A 22,772-nucleotide genomic window follows, 5' to 3' on the forward strand; every position below is an offset into this window, starting at 1 on the left:
ATGCTGATTGGAACAGGCACTTCGGGGTCGACCTGGTGCATTTAACACAACGTTTAACACCCTTCTAAAAGACGTGAAGGTTAAATTAATTAGTTGATGGTTCGTTCAGGTCATGTTCTGAGAAATAGCACACAGTGGTAGAAACTTGGGAATTCATTCACTCTCTGTTCAAAGCCATTTTCACTCCGTTTATGTGTGTGTGCGTGTTTGTGTTAGATTAGTTTCTGTGTCTTAGAATAGTTAAATAAAGTTAAATGCAAGTGTCTTGTGCCTCTGTGCTTATAATTTACTGCTTTAAACTGCCGGCCTTCTTACTGTGCTCTTAATATAGTGTTTCACTGTATTTAGGACATTATTGCTGGTGGCCACAGAGGTAAATATCCCATGCACAATTAATAAATACACTAATTTCAACTTATCGCTGGATGAATAGTTGATCAGCTATTAAAATATTAAGTTCGCAAAATTTCCCTTCTGATCTGATCTGCTAATTAGCTACATATTTTGGTGGAGAATACAGGCAGCTTAACCTAAACAGCTAATTTCCTACACTGTAAACCATTCACATATTTTATTAACCCTGTTGATGGATAATGTTTAATTGTAGCACAACACCTGATGATGTCTACACTGTGATCTATTTAATTTAAAATTGTCTTAGTGGCACAGAATGTATAAAGGCCACCCCAAAAGCTTTAGGCTTTAGTGTCATATCAGACTATCAGTAATATATTTGAAGAAACATGGCCATCACACATACCAAAGAAGCAGTAGATGATGCCGAACAGGCAGCACATGGAGCAGACCACAGAGGGTACAACCTCATACCGACGATCCGTTCCCAAATCGCAAGGATCCAGTGGCTCTGGACCAACTTCTCGTGGAGGCGGAGCCAGTTTGAAGGCCAACGTCTGCAGAGTGGACGTCATGGTGACCAAGGTGCGACAAGCGAAAAGAACCACCAATGGCAGGATCCAAGGAGGGGAATGGGTAAGGGAAGGGGAGGGGCTTTGAGATTAGGGAACACCTCCTGTCCACATGGATATACCTGGAAATACAAAAGCGTAAAAACTATGAGCTAAAAAAAAAAAAAAATCAACATTTTTAGAGCAAAAGGCTTTGCGAATGCAATACTGCCGATTGTAGAACACACAAAGAAACACCATATTGTCTGTCTCTCTCCTTTCAGTCTTTCCTCACACGCTCCTAAGGATCATATGAGACGAAAAACTGCACCTCATTCAGAAACAGCGGTGCGGTTCTCCCACAGTTCATTTCCGTCCAATTCTCCACTCTGCTTGTTCAGACATGATGTAATCATCTCTTCTTCCCCCATATATCAGTGAGAGCCTCCAAGCAGATCACCGAGATCTGTTTCTTATTTTTAAATGTGATTAATACAAACCCACGCCACATGCTAAACAGTGAGTCAGCCCAGATATATGAATCAAAGTCAAGACATTTTGAGTTTTCAATGCATCAAGGCTTGCTATATTGTGTAAAAAAAGAACAGATATAGTACAATCCTTTCTTCATTAACTATTATAACCAGGCTCCAACACTTTAAAACTTAAAGGCAAAGTCAACTAAATTTCATAATTAGCTTATTCATGTTATCTTCTGTGGTGAATTTTCCACATACTGCAAAACAAAGAACTACTTTTTTTTCAGCTAAAAGAGATTTCTGAATTTCATTTGTTTACATCAGCTCCACTTTCACCCCAACCTCTCTGTCCATCCTTCTACCTATCCCTCTCTACATCCACCCATCCATTTGTTTCCAGCTATCCATCAAACATCCCGCTCCCATTCCACCCAAAACTCCCATTCATGTATCTCTGTCAATTCATCCATCTCTCCATCTATCTCCCATCCATCCATCCATCCATCCATACCTCCATCTATCCAATCATTACAATAGATTTCTTTTTTAATCTTGACTTAAAAGCAGCTCAGATGAAAATATTCTTTTATCTATCCATCATTTTTCCTTCTCTTTCCATTGCCTGTCATTTTCTTTCTCACCATCTTTCCTTCTCTTTTTCTCTCTCCCCAACTCTATCTTAGATCCATTCATATCCTATCCCTCCATCTCTATATCCCTCTATATGTCCACCTATTCATGTTTCCAGCTGTCAATCCATCCATTTCCCTATGTATTCAAAAATCTCCCATTCATATATCTCTGTTCATCCATCCATCCATCCATCCATCCCTTTATTCATAATTTTTTCATCATTTCTATCTATCCATCAATCATCTATCCAAACATCTCCCATTCATGTATCTCTGTACATCCATCCATCCACTGAAACAAATCATGACTTAAGAGGTGCTGAGATAAATATATTCTCTTCATCTCTCCATGTGTCTTTTTCTCTCAATCTTAATCGGTCATTCTCATTGCTACTCATTCCCCTCTATCTATCTTAGATTCTGTCTTTCCCACTCATCCTCTTTTATTTGGTATTTTCTCTCTACTCTAATTCCCCTCACTATTCTCCCTCTCTCTCAATTTTTCCTTTCTATTCCCCCCATTCTATCTTCCTGTCTCTCTTTTGCTCCCTCTATAAACATACCATGATAATCTCTCCTCTGGAGATTATGTAACACTGGTGGACCAGGGCAGAATAGTGGTGTTACTTATTGTTGCTCTGTGAAACACAGTGTTGCAGTCTGATCCTCAGTGCTGTAGCACATCCTGTACTTTCAATCTCCCAATGATAACAATCTCCAACTTCCTGTCTATTGCCATAACAACCACACAGCACTGTCCTCGGCTGCCTGAAGTGACCAATGGGAGGGCATTCTAACCTCCCATAGCAACAGCCTAACAGCCAATCGGAAGGGTGCCATCTCCCTGTGGTTTGTGTGTCTCATTTTGGTGTTTCCGACTAACACCCTGGCAGAGATACAAAAGCAAAGCCATGATTCACCAGCATGCATACACCTACACTCGCAGAGACACATTCATACATCCTCACACATATTTCATTCTAGTTCGGCGTCACATAGTCACGCCGTCTGGCGTTCTGCAACGTAAGACACGTGTTAGGATGAAATAAAAATGCATGTGTGCGACAGTCTAAATGCCACTCTAATATGAATACACTTGATTAAAATGCACACAGGTCAAGTGTAGACAGACAGGGGCAAGGGGGGGTACGTTCATGAATAACAACTGGACAGAACAAGGGATTGTGGGATATGTAGTCAATAAAGCAAAAGATGCTACAGGTAAGGAAAGGTTAAACACTAAATCTTTTCCCAATTTTTCAAATGGACAAACAATGTGTTCATTCGCCCACTGGTTCCATTGAGTTAGTGGCCCTTTTTGCTGACATAAACCTAAGATGAGAAAGATTCATGTCATTCCAGTGCAGGATTTCAAGATGACAAAGAATGATCTGGTTTAGTCTGTTTAGTCTATTTTGTCACATGTTTAATGGGAAAAGTGAATTTGTATGCTAATTAACAGCAACTACTTTCCCGACACCGTGGCATTAGGGTCACTAACGCATGCCCACCCATAATTTTCATGTCAGGTATGGGGTCTGGCACTATCTACTGAGATTTTAAGGTTAACCCAGCCTTGCATGGCTGGCCTTATAAATGGTTTTGATGGATTCACGAATAAAAATACAATAAGATCAACTTATGTTTAATACAGGACTGGAAAGTGTTTATCATTTTTTTTTTTTTTTTTTTTTTGAAGCAAAAGATCAGGTGTACATAATACAGAAGTGTATGGAATAATGTACTGTTATGTTAAACAGTACAGTCTTAAACAGGAAGAACAATGTAGTATAGCAATATTAGATAGCAAAGAATTGTGATTTCACTTAAATCTGTCCCAGTTTAGCAAAGAGATTTATTTCAGACTGAAATGCGTCGTTGCGAGCATGTGTTTGGAATAGTGGCATCATATATTTTTTTCCCTTATTCCCTATGACTCAAAGTGCATTTTGGGTGGATTTTACAGAACCTGTACGAATCTGGTACTTCTGTAATAGCAACTGAAAAAAAAATCAAGGAAAAATGTAGGAGTCAGGGAAAAGGTGGAAATGTCATGATACACTGTGTGTATTGTAGAATTGTCTTCATATACCATGATATGGTATTTTTGGAGTGTCTGGGTCAGATCCACTACTTTGGATTGTCCACTGCGCTTTACTGCTACTCTCTCTGTCCTGCTCTTCCTGTCATAAAGTCCTTTTTAACCCTCTCTTGATTTATCCTGATATAATTTATTAACCATTGATATGTCACATTCTATCCCTACAGACATACATTCACATATCCCAGAAATGCGGCATGATCCGTTTACTTTTTCATTTTCTTTCTTTCTTTTTTTTTTTAGAATTGTCTCATGAATCAGAAGAAGCACTTCTCATTGACAGAGTGATTACTGCGTCACACATGACCCTATCCAAATTAGACACTGTAACCAAATCAGAACCTAACAGTGCAGAACCTATTGTCTGACTCTCACAGACACACATACCCAAATTATATATATATATATATATATATATATATATATATATATATATATATATATATATATATATATACACACACACACACACACACACACATACATATATATTAGTGCTGGGCAATTTTCCCAACTAATTCAGTTAATTCTAATTAATGTTTTAATGAGATTTTCAAAATATTCTAATCAAGTACATATTTATATATATATATTATACATATTAAAATTTTTTATTAAAACAACCATAAGTGCTGTTTAAAAGTTTAAACCAATACGAAGGATAAACACAGCCTTCTTAACTAGAGGACTGAGCTCATAGCAGAGAAAGGTTCAAATATCACATCAGAGATATGGAATTGGTATAAAATATAGTGCTGCATTACATCCTAAACGGTAATTTGCCGGTTGGAATTACACCATTTTTGGCACGTTCGACAGACGAAGTGGGAAAATTGATGCCCCCATGCTGATGCTGTGGCCCCCATGCTGATGCTGTGAGACCATGTTGATTTGACATCAGTCTGTAAACAGGGAAGGAACTGGGATTTGGGAAGGAGACCCCAAGTTGACTTCTCAGTTGCAGTGATGTTTCTTCAGTCCTCAGTCCCCATTTACTCAATCGAGAAGGAAGTCTTCACTAAGTTGTGCAAAAATAGTAACAGTGCCATCTATAGCAAATAGTGCAGTGTTTTTTTTAATATCCTTTCTTTAAATATCCTTTCTTTAAAAGAACCATTGTTTGCTGCATTTGCTATAGATGGTGCTATTTTTGCACAGCTACTTTTCCCAAAGTCCATTCTAATAAATAAAAAAAAAAATACATTATGTGTAATTTATATATATATATATATATATATATATATATATATATATATATATATAAATGTACATATATATATACACATACACACACACACACACAAACACACACACATATCTTGTATAATGAGGACTTACCATTGCAATGGGTTGCTGTGGATTTATGTTGCCTTATTTTTATGTACCCTACTTTTTTAATAAGCTTGGTGTTGTATACTTTATTACTTTAAACATATTACATTTTACTTTTAAATACCTGAGACCATTTAAAAGTAGCAACTTCTTTATTTTACTTGCTTCTTTTTTTAACTGAGTACGATTTTGACACATTATCTATAATTTCACTTAAGTATAATTTCTCAGCACTTTTTTCAAACCCGGCAGTAACCCTTCCCTCTAAGGTGATAGGTGGAGCCAAACCATGGCAGCAAAATATTTTCTATAGCATAACAGAGACATTGTTTATTTCTTTAATTATACAAATAGGTATAAAATAGTGCCATTGCTTCCCCCCCAGCAGAAATGCACCGACACACACACACAAAGCCAGATCAATACGGCTGAAAACAAAAGCAGTGAAGAAGATTAAGTGGATTTTGGTTCAGCTATTGCTCCATTTACACCCCCTACCCTCCAGAAATTGATAAGCTATTCTACAACTATGGTCTATAAGAGATTTCTCTCACACACACTGTCTAGTCCTTCAGCTTTTTCCACTTCTGACACGTTTTCCTCTCAGTATCCCTTAACATTCCATTCTCACCCATTTATTTTGCCTTTGCCTCCATCTTGGTGTGTCTCTTCTATGCATGGAATGACGCCTTAGATAGTAAATACACAGTCAGTTCTTCAGTATCTGTCAGCTTACCAGACCACTCAGTGCACCATGTGTCAGTAAACAAGTCTACACTCATTCAGAAAGAAAGATCACATTGCACAAAATCTGTGCAGTGCTGCTCCTGTGTGTACAGTCTTCAGTCATCTGTGTGTGTGACAGGTGCGCCATTTGCGCAGGGTGTGATGCTATATTGTGCAATGCATGCCACCTGCTCCACCTCAGCAAGCTGTTTCCTCCTACCCAGCTATCTGTGGGCTCTTCACATTCACGACTGCCTTACTCATCCTCCCCCAGCATGAACAGGCCATGAGATAAGCCACCTACAGTACAAAATGTGTTTCTGAGTTATGTGTTGGCTGAACTGATCATAATAGTGTGAGTTTTCTGTGTGAGCATGCTTGGTCGTGTCTGGAAAGAGGTCAATTCCTGACTAATCTGGCTGTACATGGAGCATACAGTGTGTGTCATAGTGTATTGTTCCATTCTGATTATCTAACGTTTTCTGTATATCATTACATATACACATGGAAAAAAAAAATAAAGCTGACACACAAGTGCACAGTGAATGTTCAAAGTCAAAATAAATTCTTGATCAGCAAATATTTCAAAGAAAATCCACGACTGAAAAATGCTGCTTCATAAATATTCAACTTCCATGTTCCGAAAGCTCCAGATGAAAAATACTGTCGTAACGAGGACACTATGTACTATAATTGGCCTTGACCTGTGAAATATGAAAATAGCTCCTACTTTTTGAAAGAAAAAAAAAAACCCACCTCAGTTTAACTATCATTGAAGAGACAGTCAGTCTGAAGGAAAGGAGTGAAAATGAAAGCTAAGGAGCATTCAGTGGAAGTTAAAGATAAGGTAATAGACTTCATAACTTAGGAATAGAGTGTAATATTATATCTAAGCTTCCCAGTATCTGGATATCCCAGTAAGCACTGCTAGATCAATAGTGAGGAAGTGGAAGCTGCATCAAACTACCCAAGCACTACCTAGACAAAGCAGTCTCTCAAAACTCTTCGCAAAAAGAAGACAGAGACCGGTAAGCGAAGCCACATTGAGGCCAACAGTCACTCTGAAGGAGTGGAATGAAGGTGCACCAAGTGAACCATTTAAGAGCTCTACATAATCAAGGACTGTATGGGAGGGTTGCTAGAAAGAAACCATTGCTCAAGAAGAGCCACATGAAAGCACAAGAGCAACCTGGTGAAGAGGGGATTTTTTTTTGTTCTAAGAGCGAGATACTGTATTTGGGCTATGTGTGGTGCAAACCTAACACAGGCCATACCTTAATTAACACCATCCCTACAGTGAAATATGGTGGTGGGACCATCATGCTCTGGGGTGCTTTTCATCCTCAGAACTTGCTTCAACTTGGGAGAAATTTGGCCATTTGGGAGGAAAGTGGTCTATGCCAGGACAATGCCAAAGCAATGCAGGAGTGGTTAAAAACAAAAAGAATGGTTTACAAGTCAAAATCTATAGCAGAATCCCACTGACAAACTTTGGCACTGTTTGAAAACTGCTATAAAGAAACAACATCCAACCAACCAGAATAACCTGGAACAAATCAGCCAGGAAGAATGGGTGAAAATCATCCAAAACAATGTGCAACTTACTCCAAAGGACTTAAAGCTGCTATTGCAGCAAAAGGTGGTTCTACCAAGTGCTAGTCTGAAGGGTTTTAATACTTCTGTAAGCAGCATTTTTTTTAGTTTTTAAGATCTACTGACAAATAATAATTTTTTTACTATTGGTTTTTTTTACTATTGGTTTGCAATAAAAATACTGGCTGGAACAATCTGCGTAAATGTAATTTGTAATCCAGAAAAATCTGATAACTTTTAAGGGGGGTGAACACTTTTGCAGTCAATGTATGACAGGACTCCTGAATTTTTGAGAGATGCTTTCAGGAAGGGCTTCTTTCTTGCTACATTTCCAAGCAGCTTTTTGTTATGAAAGTAGTGTTTAACAGTTGATTTTGAAACTTGACAACCTTAGAAATCTAGAGAAAAACAACCTAAAAATGTGATCTTTTTCCCCTTTTGGTATGGCCCTAACTGTGCTTATTGGCACTTTTAACTGCTTATATATTGTTTAGAGATGGCATTTTGTTTAGTGATACCACTTTTTCTTTTCTGAGAATGATACCTATACTGAAACCTTGAGTATCAACCAATATCGATACCCATCAAATATTTCTTTTCCTTTAAAACCTGCTAAGCTTTAAAATGGTATGTGTGTATATATATATATATATATATATATATATATATATATATATATATATACACACATATAAATAAAAAACATGTGAACACCGATCAGCCACAAAAAAAAAACACCTGCCTAATGTGGTGTAGGTCCCCCTTGTGCAACCCAAACAGCTCTGTCCCCTAAAGGCATAGACTCCACAAGATCTCTGAAGGTGTGCTGTGGTATCTGGCACCAATACTTTAGCAGCAGATCCTTTAAGTCCTCAAAGTTTTCGACGTGGGGCCTCCACGGATCAGAATTTTTTGTCCAGCACATCCCACAGATGCTCAATCGGATTGAGATCTGGGCAATTTAGAGGCCATGTCAACACCTTGAACTCTTTGGCATGCTCCTCAAACCATTCCTGAACAATGGTTTTGCAGTGTGGCAGGGCACATTATCCTTCTGAAAGAGGCCACTGCCATTAAGGAATACTGTTGCCATGAAGGGGTGTACTTGGTCTGCAACAATGTTTAGGTAGGTGGTACGTGTCAAAGTAACATCCACATGAATGCCAGGACCCAAGGTTTCCCAGCAGAACATTGCCCAGAGCATCACACTGCCTCAACCGGCTTGCCTTCTTCTCATGTTGGAAGCCATTCAAATAAAGAAAAAATACATAGCTAAAACATGACTTACACAAAACTGCAGCTTTTTTATTCAGTTAAATTCATTCTAATCTTTACCATTTTTTACAGGATCAGATTGAATTTGTTCTTCTTTTCTCAGATATCTAATCCATTGTTTACTGCTGGTATCGTCCCTACAGCGAACATGGGCGTCAGATCGTTGCCATCAACAACCATCTGTTTCTCCTGTGTTGAAAGTTCTTTGGGTTTTTTCCATGATAATGGAGGACAAGTGGATTTTTACATGTCTGCGACCTCTCATTTATACCCCAGGGAAACAGTACATGGTTAAAGTACATGGTTCTTGGGATCTGCGGTTTACTATATTTCAGCGCAAGTCTATGACAAGACAAGAAACTCATTGAATAAGCCAAAAAAGTTTAAACCCACACCAAAAATCTAAACAAGTGATTATAAATTAGTCATTGGTTTGTGCTGAATTCCTCCATAAAGATAATTTGTGGCTATTTGTCTCACCCTCAATCACTGACTTAAACCAATATAACACCATACTCTCAGACACCAAACAGGTGCAAACTAATGTTTCATTTCTTTTTACATTTATTTTAACTTCCACAGGTTCCAAACAGTAAAGATTAGCAAATTTTTCTTTCTGGTGATCAACGTTAGAACATCTTTTCCGTTCCAAGCACCCCAAAAATAGCCTAATGTGGTGTGATGAAACTAGTCCCTTCCTCTGTCCTACTGTGAACAGCAGAATTTGCTACTCTGTGTGTAAGTGTGCGTGGGCAAAATCGGAACACTGCCAACCAGAAGAATCCTGGGCGGTAAAGAGGTGGGTGGAAAATTTTTGTGGTATAAAAATGGACTGAGAACATGAATGAAAAAAGCAAGACAGTGAGAGTGAGAGAGAGAGAGAGCGAGAGAGCGAGAGAGAGAGAGAATGGAGAATACTAATCTAAGCAGGACATGAGAGGAAATTTTCCGTATGAAATATGAAAAAAAAAAATGCAAATGACTGGATGGAGAGAATCAGAGGGAGTTAGCTTATGTAATTCCTTCATAACGTATCATCGCCCATCTACAAAATGTCTCCTACTGCTCCATCTGCCAACAGGGTTAATCAGAACAAACAGGCTTATGCAGAGATGTCCATTTTAAACACGCACACATCGTCAGGGATTTACTGAGTCATTAGGAACAGTTTGTTCGATGCCTTTAATGGCTCTAAATCGTCTGGACCACAAAGGATACTGCAGTTATGTCTATTACTTGGCTTTCTATCGCAAGCTAGCCTTGCTCGACTTGCATGGCCATAGCTGTATCATTTGTTATTCAGCTTTGTGCCCTAGTGGCATAGATTTCAAAAATGGAATAAACATGTTGCTAGAATATCAGTTGCTTTTAAATAATAAGTATTTAAATATTAATACTAATTATTTAATAATTTATTTGTTAATATTTAAGCATTGATCAAATGTTATTGGGCAGAACAATTCACTTCCCTGCAAACATTTTGCAATCTATTCCTATCACACCAGTGCTTTCATTAACTGTCATGTTTAGTTGTGGATCTCTGTTTTTCTTACAACTATTTTACATTTAAATGACTGGATTCTGATCCAGTGACACTGTCTGTGTGCAAACCTCCACCCTGAAACACGTTAAATTTGTCAAATTGTGAAATTGTTCGGATGTGTTTAGCAATTCTGTTGCTGATTTGTTGGCTGGTGCTGTATTCTTGTTATTCCTGTGAGAAGTTAGCAGCTGTGTGTCGCGCTGGTGTCACTTCGGTAGCTCATTTACAATGGAGGTTAATGAGAGAAAAAAATTTCAACAATCTCAAAGATGATAACATTGGGATAATGGTCAGGTTTTGTTGTTAGCATCTAAAAACTAAAGAGAAAGAGCTTCATTTCTCAGTGTCATATTAATAAGAAGTGCACAATAGAAGTAGTGGAGATAACAAACCTTGGAGTCAAAGCTCCAGAATGCAATGGAGGTACATGAGGCAGAGACTAAGCTTGGATAGTTAGCAATCTACAAGACAAGTATGATGACATTGATGGCAATATAAGCATAAAATTTACAGCTTTGGAACCTTGTTTGTTCTAAAGAGAGAACCAGTTTAATTTGCACTGGCACCAGCAGGTAGTCACATGGCACCGTGGGTAATGTAGCAAACTGTTAACCAAAGCAGAAATGTGCCAATGAAAGTGTCAAGTTTAAACTACAAAAGTCTGCTCAGAATTTCATTCTAAATTAAACCTTGGAACCCACTGAAGATCATGTGTTAATTATGAACATTAATATGCAAGTCTTTCCGGATGGATTTTTCACTCTAACATATTATCTATGATGATGTCTTTCTCACTGTTGACTTCAAATCCTCATTCTCAGTACAGTAACTCAAGAAAGTTTCTATAATATAGACATTCCTCATCAATTGCACAAGTGATGGAAAATCATGTGAAACTTCTGAGGCCTGAGGCTAAAACATTACACTAGGAGGACACCTTGATTTGAAAATTAACGCTAGCAACACACCAATATATTACATTTTTGCTATCTAACATTGTAGCAACAATTTAATGGTCAATATCTTTTATCTTCTCTTGAGCTGTCATACGTATTTTTTTCTGGAATTTCTTTTACAGTCAGTAATGATCTGCCCAGTTGTGATACTTGAACATTAGAAATAAAAACAGATTTGCTGGTTTTACTACAGAATGATAAATAAATGATTAAAGTGTGCAGATGGGGTGCCTGTTGGGGCAGCTGGGAATTTCTCCTGATAATGACTTGAACCCCGAAGAGGCTTTACTGAGATTACAAGAGATTTTGGTATAAGACTGAGCTCAGACCAGGTGCTGAACACCAGTACTCGCTTCCACAAACAAACACAACCAAACAAACAGCATCTGCTCCGATCATTCAGAAATAATCATGTAAGTGATGAACAACAGCCAAAATTAACGGTCATCAGCCTAATTCATGTGATCTTTTTTATGCTGGATAACAAGTGCGATTGACTACTAGGCCTAATTTTAGTGTGTCTATACATTTTGTATGCTTTATAACTCTCATATATTAAATACACAATTTAATATACAAGGGACTACTAACAATGGGCCATCATTATATCAATATTTTAGTAAAGATGTGTATGAAGCCAAACCTAGTAACTTTCAGTAAGATTGATTTTCTTCATTCTCATGTGCATATTTTAATGAATGCCAATGACTCGTAAATAAGTGCGTTCACAGCACAGCTGACTGAATTGTTTTACGAAACTAAATAAAAGGCAAAGCTCTCAGAGATCTGAAAACTACAAAATAGTGACTCAAGAGTAAAATCGTGAATTCTAAGTGGGGCTTGTGCTAAATCTTACAATAATGCAGCTCAGCCACTACAGCGCACTGGCAACCACAGGCACACACTAACACTAACTCCTTTTTATATGTTTATAAAAAGTTTGTCCTAATTGAATAACTAGAAATAAGTATTCAGACACTTTTGTTTTTGTTATTTAATATACTTCAGTGCATAATGTCTTTTGACTTCACGTGGAAAAAAAAAAGTATGTATTCAAACAAAGATATGTTTAAAAAACAAAACTGATATCGAAAAAACACCACAAATTAACAACATTAGTACTTTGTTGTTGGCAAATCTATCTCTGAGATGTCTATGGTAAGATTTAATTAGCTTTTTGCAGCAATGTGGCTCAATTTTGGCCCAGTCTTGGTAAATTGTCTTAACTTGCCCAAGGTTACGAGGGTCCCGTTGACAGACTCACAGTTTCAAACTCCTCCATAATTTTTTTCTTTCTCCAAACATGACAAGCTAAATTAGTGAAATCTTCCCAACTAATGGCAACGTCTTGTATAATGCCACCAGACACAACTTGCACAAGAACATTTTTCTACAGTATTTATATCTAGATGTTTAGATATACATAACCTTTACAGAATTACATTTTTAATATAATGTCTGAATACTTTTTCCCTATCAATTTTGTTTTTAAACTGATTTTTTTAAATACTTATGAATACATACATTTTTGTACATATTTATAAGTACAAAGTCAAAAGACATTACGTGTGAAAATTTTGGAGTGGATGTATGCACAGAATAATAAATAACAAAAACAAAATCTTTCAAGTGATCAATAGGAATATGAAGTCCCACAATATTTTCAATAAATTCCAGGATGCAGCTGAAAAAACATATAAGCTATTTAAACTTGTCAATATACAGTGCAGTAACCTATGGCAATTATAATAAAAGTATGGCACTATGATGTGAAGACTATAAATCAAGGGTGACAGTATGAGGATTTCCTTATTTTGTAGAACACAATCATTTTTCCAAACTAACTAGATTTTCATGAAGTTCCATGAAACCAATATCTTGTATAAACATTCCTGCAAATAATGATTTATGAATGAATTTGTTTGTCGATAAGTGAGGCCCAACCTCAGAAAATGCCAGGATTAATCATACAGAAACCCTAATTAGGCTAGGTATTGTATGTTGTTTTTTAATGTATTCATTATGAAATATAAAGCATTGTACTGCTGGTACCATCACATAGGTTTTAAAGTGCTAATATTTGCACATGATTTCAGCACTGCAGTCTCAGCTCTGGTGTGTGTGTGTGTGTGTGTGTGTGTGTGTTCAGTTAACAAGATTCTGCAGTATCTGTGGCTTACGCTGTGGGCAGCAGAAGGGTGGATTAATGGCATTACGATCTATCTCTGTCTCTCACCCTCTTACACTCAGACTAACTTGTAACACTATCCCTGTTGAGGTTTTCCACTGGACTGGACTGTAGCTAATATAGTGTAGTTTTTATAATGCAGCATGTCCATATTTTTTAAATAAATGCCACATTTTGTAAAACATACTTGCTCTTTATTTCTCTCCCTAAATGTTACACACCCTTCCTCTCTTTCTGTTGGCTTTGTGGCACTTATCATTTCCTTCTCATCTTTCCAGACCCATTGCTCTGTTTAGCTTTAAGTGCTTTAGCAAGTGTTTAGCTCACAGCCATTATTATATAACAGTGACTTTGAATTTGCAAAACTTTCTTGGTATTTAATATGCCCGTCCAACACCTCCACATCTCCACACATCTTACACACACACACACACACACACACACACACACACACACACACACACACACACACACACACACTCCTAAACAATCTGCAGTTTTGTTGCTGCTGAATAACCTCATGGTGGGTGACGGTGATGAAGATTAGATGTTCTTTTACACAACACTGTTGTGACCTTTTCTAAAAGCATAAGTCAGTTTCTGGAACACCGAGTGAGCACCTCGAGGGATTATAGAGATCACAGGCTTTATGTATGTGTATCAGCTACCTTTGTGTAAGCTGTGAAGCCAGCTGGGACTGTGACATCGGAGAAGAAAAAAAAAGTCTCCATCCTCAGCGGAAATTAGAAAAGACTTCCGTAGAGATTCATTTAGGAGACATGAAAACATGAGAGGGGTTTTGAAGCACTGAGGGCTTGTTTTTTTACTGCAGCTTCAGACCTGGGAATTATCTGCAGCATCTACATTCTGAGAAATTATCATCTTTTAACCAGTAAACATGAGACATAAACGCACAGGATTATAGTCATCATATAAGCATTCTCTAAATAAGCTCGTCCACAGACACAGTTTGTCTACGTTTAGTAGTTTGTTTTTTCCATTCAACAAACTTTTACGTATTTTAGTACTGCTAAAATGTAATCGCAATACAACTGGACCAATTAAATACTTAATATTATCTAATTCATATAATGTTTTTTAATATTACATGCACTCGAGTTTCTCTTTTTCATTCATCTAGTGAGCCATTCCTTTTACACACTAGTGTGTGTTTAACTACTTCACTCTGCTAGCCAGTACACAGAAACTGACTCTCTGTAACACAGTCTTTTCAATTAAACTGTAGAAGTGCACTCTGATTACAGTTTGTTTTTATGGCAACTTTATTCTATCTGTGTAACTGTGGCCTTTGTTTTATCCGGATGCCACTATGTGTGATGTGTTTCTGAATTTTATATAACTGTGTTATATTTACAATGCGTAGATCTTTTTCCACTCTCAGTTTAAGTGGATCAATGCCACTCACTGACCTCTAACACTCTAACTAGCACATGTTTTTATGACCCTCTCACTCTGTCCTCTGATTTGACCCTTTAATTCAATCCTCTAACTGACCACATGAATCGATGGGACCTGATCACGCATCAGAACGGATCATGTCACAGCTATAATCTATAATATACATAATCTAGATATACATCGAGGATCTTGTCAGTAAAGGAAGACGTTATCTGAAGATCAATCAACCTGACATCCGGCTAATTGGGCAGCGTAATGAGTATGTTGGATTGTACATTTGCAGCAGGATAGTTGGATTCTGCCTGTGGACAGGATCAGTACTGGGCTTGATGGTCGAAGGGTGCCATGTACTAACAGCAATCATCCGTCACGAGCTTGGAGTCTGGCCAAACACCAAATGTAGCGTGAGTGTGTGCCGACAGTCACACAGCCCACCAGCTGCCCTCTTCCTGACCAACAAAAAAAACCACACACATTTCTACCCATGCAGGTTATGTAAGGAATAAAACTCGATGGGGAGATTACCACCCTGAAGTTGACACACAGCGTGTTTCATTCCTCTCATATCACAGCACTTTGCCAACTATAGCAATTTTCCTTTTATTATTGTCACGCATAGTTGTGCTTTTTCACTGTTAATACTTACATTCAATGTTGTGGAACGTCTGCAAAACGAGTTAGTTCTTGTTATCACTTCTGTCATAGCCAAATAAAACACAGCTTGTCATGCTGTTATAGAAAATTAATCCGAAATTAATAGAAAATTAACCTTCTGATCGATCAGACTCGAGAACTCAGCCGCACTGTGGTATAAATTTTAGAAAACGAGTGTCACCCAAGGCTTGGCAACTATGTTTTACAGCTACAATAAATCACACGAGAGTGAGAAACAGAGAGATCTAAGGAACCAGCGTGTTGTGCTGACAGTGAGATAACCTCGCTCCGTTTGTTTTGGTTTGTTTTTCATTGTTCTCTCTCTCTGCGTGTTTCAACAGGTTCCCTCGTAAGCAGACTGTTTTGGAATCATATCAAAACATGGGAACAAGCCACGAAACTGCTGATGTATGTGAAAACACTTTAAATGTCAGGATGAGAGGGACTGGATTCCAAAGGATATGTTTCAAACAGCACTTTACTAATTTGATGGTTAGGGGAAAAAGTTTATGAAAACAATGTCTCCATGGTCAATTAGTGTAATCTCAGATTGAAAATGAGAGAAATCTAACCTTTAATTAGTTCTGCATGATATTGAAGAAAAATGTGATATGCAATAACTTGTTAAATAATGCGATATGCTGTATGATTATGCTATAAGTGTGTAAACTCAATTTAAATTAAACAACAGTTTAAACTTAAAAACTGACATTACATATATGACTTAGAAAATGACATAACCAACATACATGTTTCATGTTTTTTGAGGAAAAGAAAGCATTCTCTGCTATCTGCATCAATCTAAAACGCTGACTTTTCATAACTTTTTGAAGTATTAAAATCATTCAGTTATCGCAAGCCCTTGCGCTATGCATATCGCCATATTTACATTAGGGATATTCTAATAGTTTCGATATACTGTACAGCCCTACCTTTAATTGAAGTAAGTTTATCCTAAAACACCTTATTAAAAATATTTTTTCAACAAAAACTTGTGCCACAGTTATTGGCATCCCTACATTTAGCAATTTAGTACAATCTGGCAACATAACAGCACTGAGTCTCCTATAATGCTTGATGAGAAAGCTGAATATAGAGCAAGGAATGTGAGACCATTCCTCAGTACACACTCTCCTGTGTGCTTTACAGGAAATATAATTTTAGTCACACAAATGATATATATATATATATATATCACAAAAATTTTATGCTTACGATGTGATGTTTGTGGTCCATCTTTCTCATCTGGGCGATATGGAAAAAAATCATATCACAAGGCATTTCTATGATACACGATATGTATTATGATATATAGTTTGAAGAACAATTTCCCAGAAATACAGTACTGTTGCTTTAACCAAAAAAAAAAAAAAAAAAACACAATTTGAGGATTAATTGTTATATTTTATTTTGCATATATATATATATATATATATATATATATATATATATATATATATATATATATATATATATATACATAAATAAATATTTAACATTGAAAAGGAAAAAGGTTTGTTAAAATCTGTAATTTTTTTTACATTTTACAATTTTAAAGATGACATAAATATTAATATCACATCAGCTGCTTCCAGTGAGTTTTGTAATACTTAAAAAAAAAAATTATAATATCACAGTATCCATGATATCTCAGAAGAGCATACTGTGGCATAATTTATCACCTTACCGATATTATCTTTATATATATATATATATATATATATATATATATATATATATATATATATATTATATATATATATATATATATATATATTATATATATATATATATATATATATATATATATTTTTTTTTTTTTTTTTAGAGAGAGAGAGAGAGAGAGAGAGAGAGATGCCACAACCTGCATACTGACTTCCTGTAGAAAGGGAAGCCAGTATTTATCTGCATCCCTTATTAGATGTATACACCCTATGTAGTGCACATATATAGGGAACAGGGAGTCAGCTGGCATTCAGACAGTAACACTGCATTAATACTGATAGCCTGTTATGTTCATTTCTTTTCCACGTAAGCGGATGTCAGTAGTAATTGTTTAGCACAGGTATGCGCGCGCTCTACCTTTGACCGGAAGTCCTCTCCCGCAGCCACATGACGTCTGAGTGAAGCCTGACACCTGACACATCACCCTGGAGGTTAATTAAACGACATGAAGCTAACGCACGCTGTGCTATTTTATTATGACTCCTATGGCGCTAAATATCATTTAATAACATACCTTACTATAATAAACTCTCAGAAGAGACATTTTAGACAGTGAAAACAGCATACACACAATGGACATGAGGAATAATGAGGAACAGAGAGAGAGAGAGAGAGAGAGAGAGAGAGAGTAAGCTGCTCACCCTGGTAGGGAATCAGCATCCTCCTGCGCTTCCCTTCGCTCGGCCTGTGTCCTTCGCTTTTGCGGCTTTGCACAACCGCCAAATTCGGCATCATCTCTGGCGAGCCTCACCTTTTCAACCCGACTTCACAGTTCTGTCAGTAAGAGCTAAAGATGGACGCTGGAATAACAAATCACTGGCTAAGTTGCCGAGGCGCCCGCGTCTTCCTCTCTATCCGCTTTCACCACTGTTTTCACTACAGTCTCCGCTCCAGTTCACCCGACAGCGCATTTACAGCACCAGGACAGTAGCGGGTTTACATTACACTGTGCATTTTACACATTAAAACTGACTACATTGTCCAAAAAAACGATGCTAAACGCGTAAATACCTCGTTAGACTAACAGTATTTTTGCGCTTGTGTGGTCCTCCACACGCATAACTATGCTCTTTACCTAGCTCGGTCTGGAACGTACCATTTCACTCAAACGCGCGGGGGTCACAGGATGATGTAGTGCAGTTCCAGGCGCTAGGCTACTTCCTACCCGATGGAGTGTTAGTGTAGTCTACTAAAGAAATTACTCACAGCTACATGTACACGATGTACTGACACTGGTATTACATTGTTAATGTTTCGAATTGTCTAAGATTGTTCCTGTTAGACCTCTTGCATTATGGTTGGAACCACCTTCACTAATCATGACCCTTTTTTTGTATTTATTTATTCAGTGCTGCAAGAACAAGATTCTTGAGCACAGTCACATTATATACAACATTAATATTAAAAAAAAATTAATATAAAGCCAGACAAAATTTCTTACACAAAACTCAGTTCTTTTAAACATACATGTTTTCAGTGTTTCTTTTTTTGTTTGTTTGTTTTTAGTTTGTTCCAAAAGGTTTGTGTATAATTCAGTCTTTTATAAAATGTAGAAGATTTGGTTGACAAAGAGCCCATTTCTTTTTGTGTATATGCTATTTACCTAATAAAATAAATGATAACTGTACAATGTATTGTTGTTTACCTTCTGAAATGTCATTTTGAAACTAAACAGTACATCAAATACATAAATTTCTATCACACAGCCCAGTTTTCTGTTGCTGTAAGTTTCTAAATCTTTCCAAAATAATCGTGAGTAAATACAATGATAAAACAAATGCATAATTGTTTCTTTTTTCAATCCACAAAATTCGCAGGTATATGAAATGTTCAGCTTAAATCTTTCATGCTTTGCTGGATAAATCCTATGCAGTATTTTGTAAGATACTTCTTTATACTTCTGTATTTTCCATGCATTTGCCTGATATATATATATATATATCCATCCGTCCTTCCTATCTGTCCTCATATCCGTCCGTCATATATATATATATATATATATATATATATATATATATATATATATATATATATATATATATATATATATATATATAGGAAGGACGTGTAGTGTGACAAAGTCATTTTGTAAGTTATTCAGTGTGATGAACGGTATCGTGCCTTTCCAGTACGTATGACAAATAGTCTATGTTAGATGGACTAGACTGGAAAACAAGTTTGGCAGTCACTAAAACATTATAAATGTCACTGAGAATGATGTCAAGGTAGAGGTAATTTCACTATGTCTTTCTGTTGCATGAAAACTTTGGTAGTGAATCCAGACCTTGTCGCAGTGAAGGGGGTTGTGTACTTCAGTAAAAATAGGGCTAGGTCACCTTAATGCTTAATGATCCCAGAAGGGCCACCCTGGTGAACAGATCTGAGTGAAGACGCCCGACAAAGAAGGGTCACCAGGGTACAAAAAAAAAGATTTTAAAAAATTGTACAGTGCCTGGATTAGGGTTACCAGGACCCACCCCTAGTGACCGGGCCGCTGAGGTTACTATAAAGGTCAGAAATCTCTGTAGTGGCATGGGATGGGTGAGATTTGGCCCTATTTTTTAAAAAGGAGGAACCCTAATGTGTGTTCCAATTATGAGGGAGTCACAGCCCAGGAGGTGTCTGTACCTGGAATCTGGGAGGAGACTCTAATAGTTGAACCTAGGATTCAGGAGGACCAGTGAGCCATGGAGCAGTGGACCAGCTCTTTGCTCTTGCCCAGCTTTGTGAGGAGCCATGGGAATATGTTAATCCAGTTTACATGTGTTTTGTGGATTTGAAGAAGATGATCTATGATCTATGATCATGCTTTGACAATAGTCATGTCTGCATTCTTGGCATTAAGCATTAAGTGTCTTGTCTCAAATCGTGTTTGTGGTTCTCAAGGACAGGATAGCAACACACTGCCAGAGTTGGAGTGGTGCCCTGTATAGGGGATTAGAGGTAAGGTAAAGTAAGGTAAGGTTATTTGCGGCTCGTGTTCACTTGGCAGCATCTGACACACACTAGTGACTGGGATGAAAATCTGAGGCCAAGGTTCTCTCCCAGAAAACATTGGGATGCTTTAGATGAAGGGACAGACAGTGCTGCTGGCAGAGCACTTTAAATTGGGATGTTATTCATGAATGAAGGAAAAAGTGAGCACAAGATTGACAAAGAGATCAGGTTAATGAGTCCAGTGTAGTGTAGTCCAGTGCTTCTGTAGAGCTGCTGGAATCGAGAAGAGCCAGTTGAGGTTGTTCAGGCACACAAGGATGCCCCCGGTCATCTCCCCACTAGAGCTTATTCAGGCGAATTCCACTTGATGTAGACCCAGGAGAAGATCAGGACTTGCTGGAGAGATCTCACAAGTGACATAGGAACTCTTGGGGATCCCCTGGAGGAGTTGGAAACTGTGGATAGGATCGAGAAGTCTGGGCTGACCTTCTCAGCCTGTTGCCACCCCATCAGGAAAAGCAGAAAGAGAATGAATGAATGAACGAATGAATAAATGAATGAATGAATCAATCAATCAATCAGTCAATCAATGAAAAGATCTGATTTGTGATCAAAAGGGGCAAGAAATCTCATTTTTCCCACAATGATTTTCATAAGTTGGCACCAATGTGCTGTGGTGTTTTATATGCTGTTGTGTTTGTTTTTCTTTGAGCTGTTGTTTCATAATGCAGTAAGACCTGGAAATGTCCAACACAGTATGTATTTTAATAAGGCAGAGTATATTGTTTTGATTGTTAAGTTCAGGGGAAGTTGTCCTGGACCAAGTGGAGGTTCTGGGGATCCACTAACAGGTTAAATGGGCTTGTTTGACCAAAAACTTTCAGTGTGATGGATATGACTGAAGCACTGTTTACAATAAATGTGGTATCGAAATAAAGGTCATTGGCAAAATAATCTCATTTTAAAAGACACATTAAAACACACTCAGAAATCTTGGTTAGTTTGGAAAGCAAGCGGGTTATCCATTTAGCCTGATAGCTAGCAAATGAAGTTATAATACATTTGTTTTTTGAGTTTTCAACATGGTAGTTGGGTTGTACCCTGCATTTCAGTGCTTTTCCTAGTACTAATATAGCATTGTTTTAATTATTTGCAAATGTAAAACACCTACAGATACCTAAAAAGCATGACTAAATGTTTGAGGCTTGACTTGTACTTGCAGCTCAGAAACTTGAGACTTGACACAGGCTTGGAAAATGGGACCTGTGAATATCCATCTGTTGCCATACACAATTTGTCACCTTGTCCATCAGTGGGAAGGGACCGACAATGGACCACTGCTGACAAGATATTATTTGTGTCGTGGATCAGGTGCAAAGCAGTCATGCTGACACGGTAGTGTGCCTAGTACCGGTACAAGTTGTCTCAGGCACAGCAGTGTTGCTGAGGTTTTTGAACACTGTGTACACTTACTGCCACCTTGTTGATACACCATATGGGTGCACAGTCAGAGACTATAGCTCATTAAAAACCACCACAGCACTGCTGCACCTGAAACAAACTACAATGTGGTGGTTCTGTGTGATCTCTATCCACTTATAAACAAAGCAGAAGGAGGATTTTAAAGTACAGAGCATCAGATAGGTTACAGGGTGGAAATGTACACCTATATAATGTATACCTATATAAAAATATACCTATATAAAGTAAAATAAAAGTAAATAAAATGGCCATTGAGTAAAAAAAGTAAATAAATGGCCATTGAGTAAAATAAAAGAAAATAAAATGGCCACTGAGTAAAATAAAAGAAAATAAAATGGCCACTGAGTAAAATAAAATAAAATAAAATGGCCACTGAGTAAAATAAAATAAAATAAAATGGCCACTGAGTAAAATAAAAGAAAATAAATGGCCTTTGAATAAAATAAAAGGAAATAAATGGCCATTGAGTAAAATAAAAGAAAATAAATGGCCTTTGAGTAAAATAAAAGAAAATAAATGGCCACTGAGTAAAATAAAATAAAATAAAATAAAATAACTGAGTGTAAAGGTAGGTGTATTTAGTAAAGTGGCTACAGACACACTATGCCTTATGAACTTTGTGTCTGTTATGTACATGGAGGAATTGTTAGACTACTGCTACCACCTAGTGTCTGAAAATAGTGTGAAAGGCTTATGGGACTAGAATGACTAGTTAGCAAGAAGAAGGAAAAAATGAAGTGAAGGAAGGAAGAATGAAGGAAGGAATGATGTTTATTGACGTTTACATGTAGAAATTAATTAATAATATAATAATAATAAACAAGC

General features: G+C 37.2%; 1 protein-coding gene across 1 annotated transcript in view; it reads right to left on the reverse strand.

The window, feature by feature from the left end:
* The window catches only part of tmem198b (transmembrane protein 198b), a 28,884-nt gene extending 10,226 nt beyond the window's left edge, over positions 1-18,658 (reverse strand). Inside the window, exons 1-2 of the mRNA XM_026933175.3 lie at positions 18,170-18,658; positions 761-1,048 (exon numbers count right to left, since the gene is read on the reverse strand). Of these exons, the coding sequence (XP_026788976.3) occupies positions 761-929 (169 nt within the window). The 5' untranslated portion in view covers positions 930-1,048; positions 18,170-18,658. The remainder of the gene's footprint in view (positions 1-760; positions 1,049-18,169) is intronic.
* Positions 18,659-22,772: the final 4,114 nt, after the last annotated feature.

The sequence above is a fragment of the Pangasianodon hypophthalmus genome, chromosome 2, assembly GCF_027358585.1.
Source record: "Pangasianodon hypophthalmus isolate fPanHyp1 chromosome 2, fPanHyp1.pri, whole genome shotgun sequence".
NCBI lineage: Eukaryota > Metazoa > Chordata > Actinopteri > Siluriformes > Pangasiidae > Pangasianodon > Pangasianodon hypophthalmus.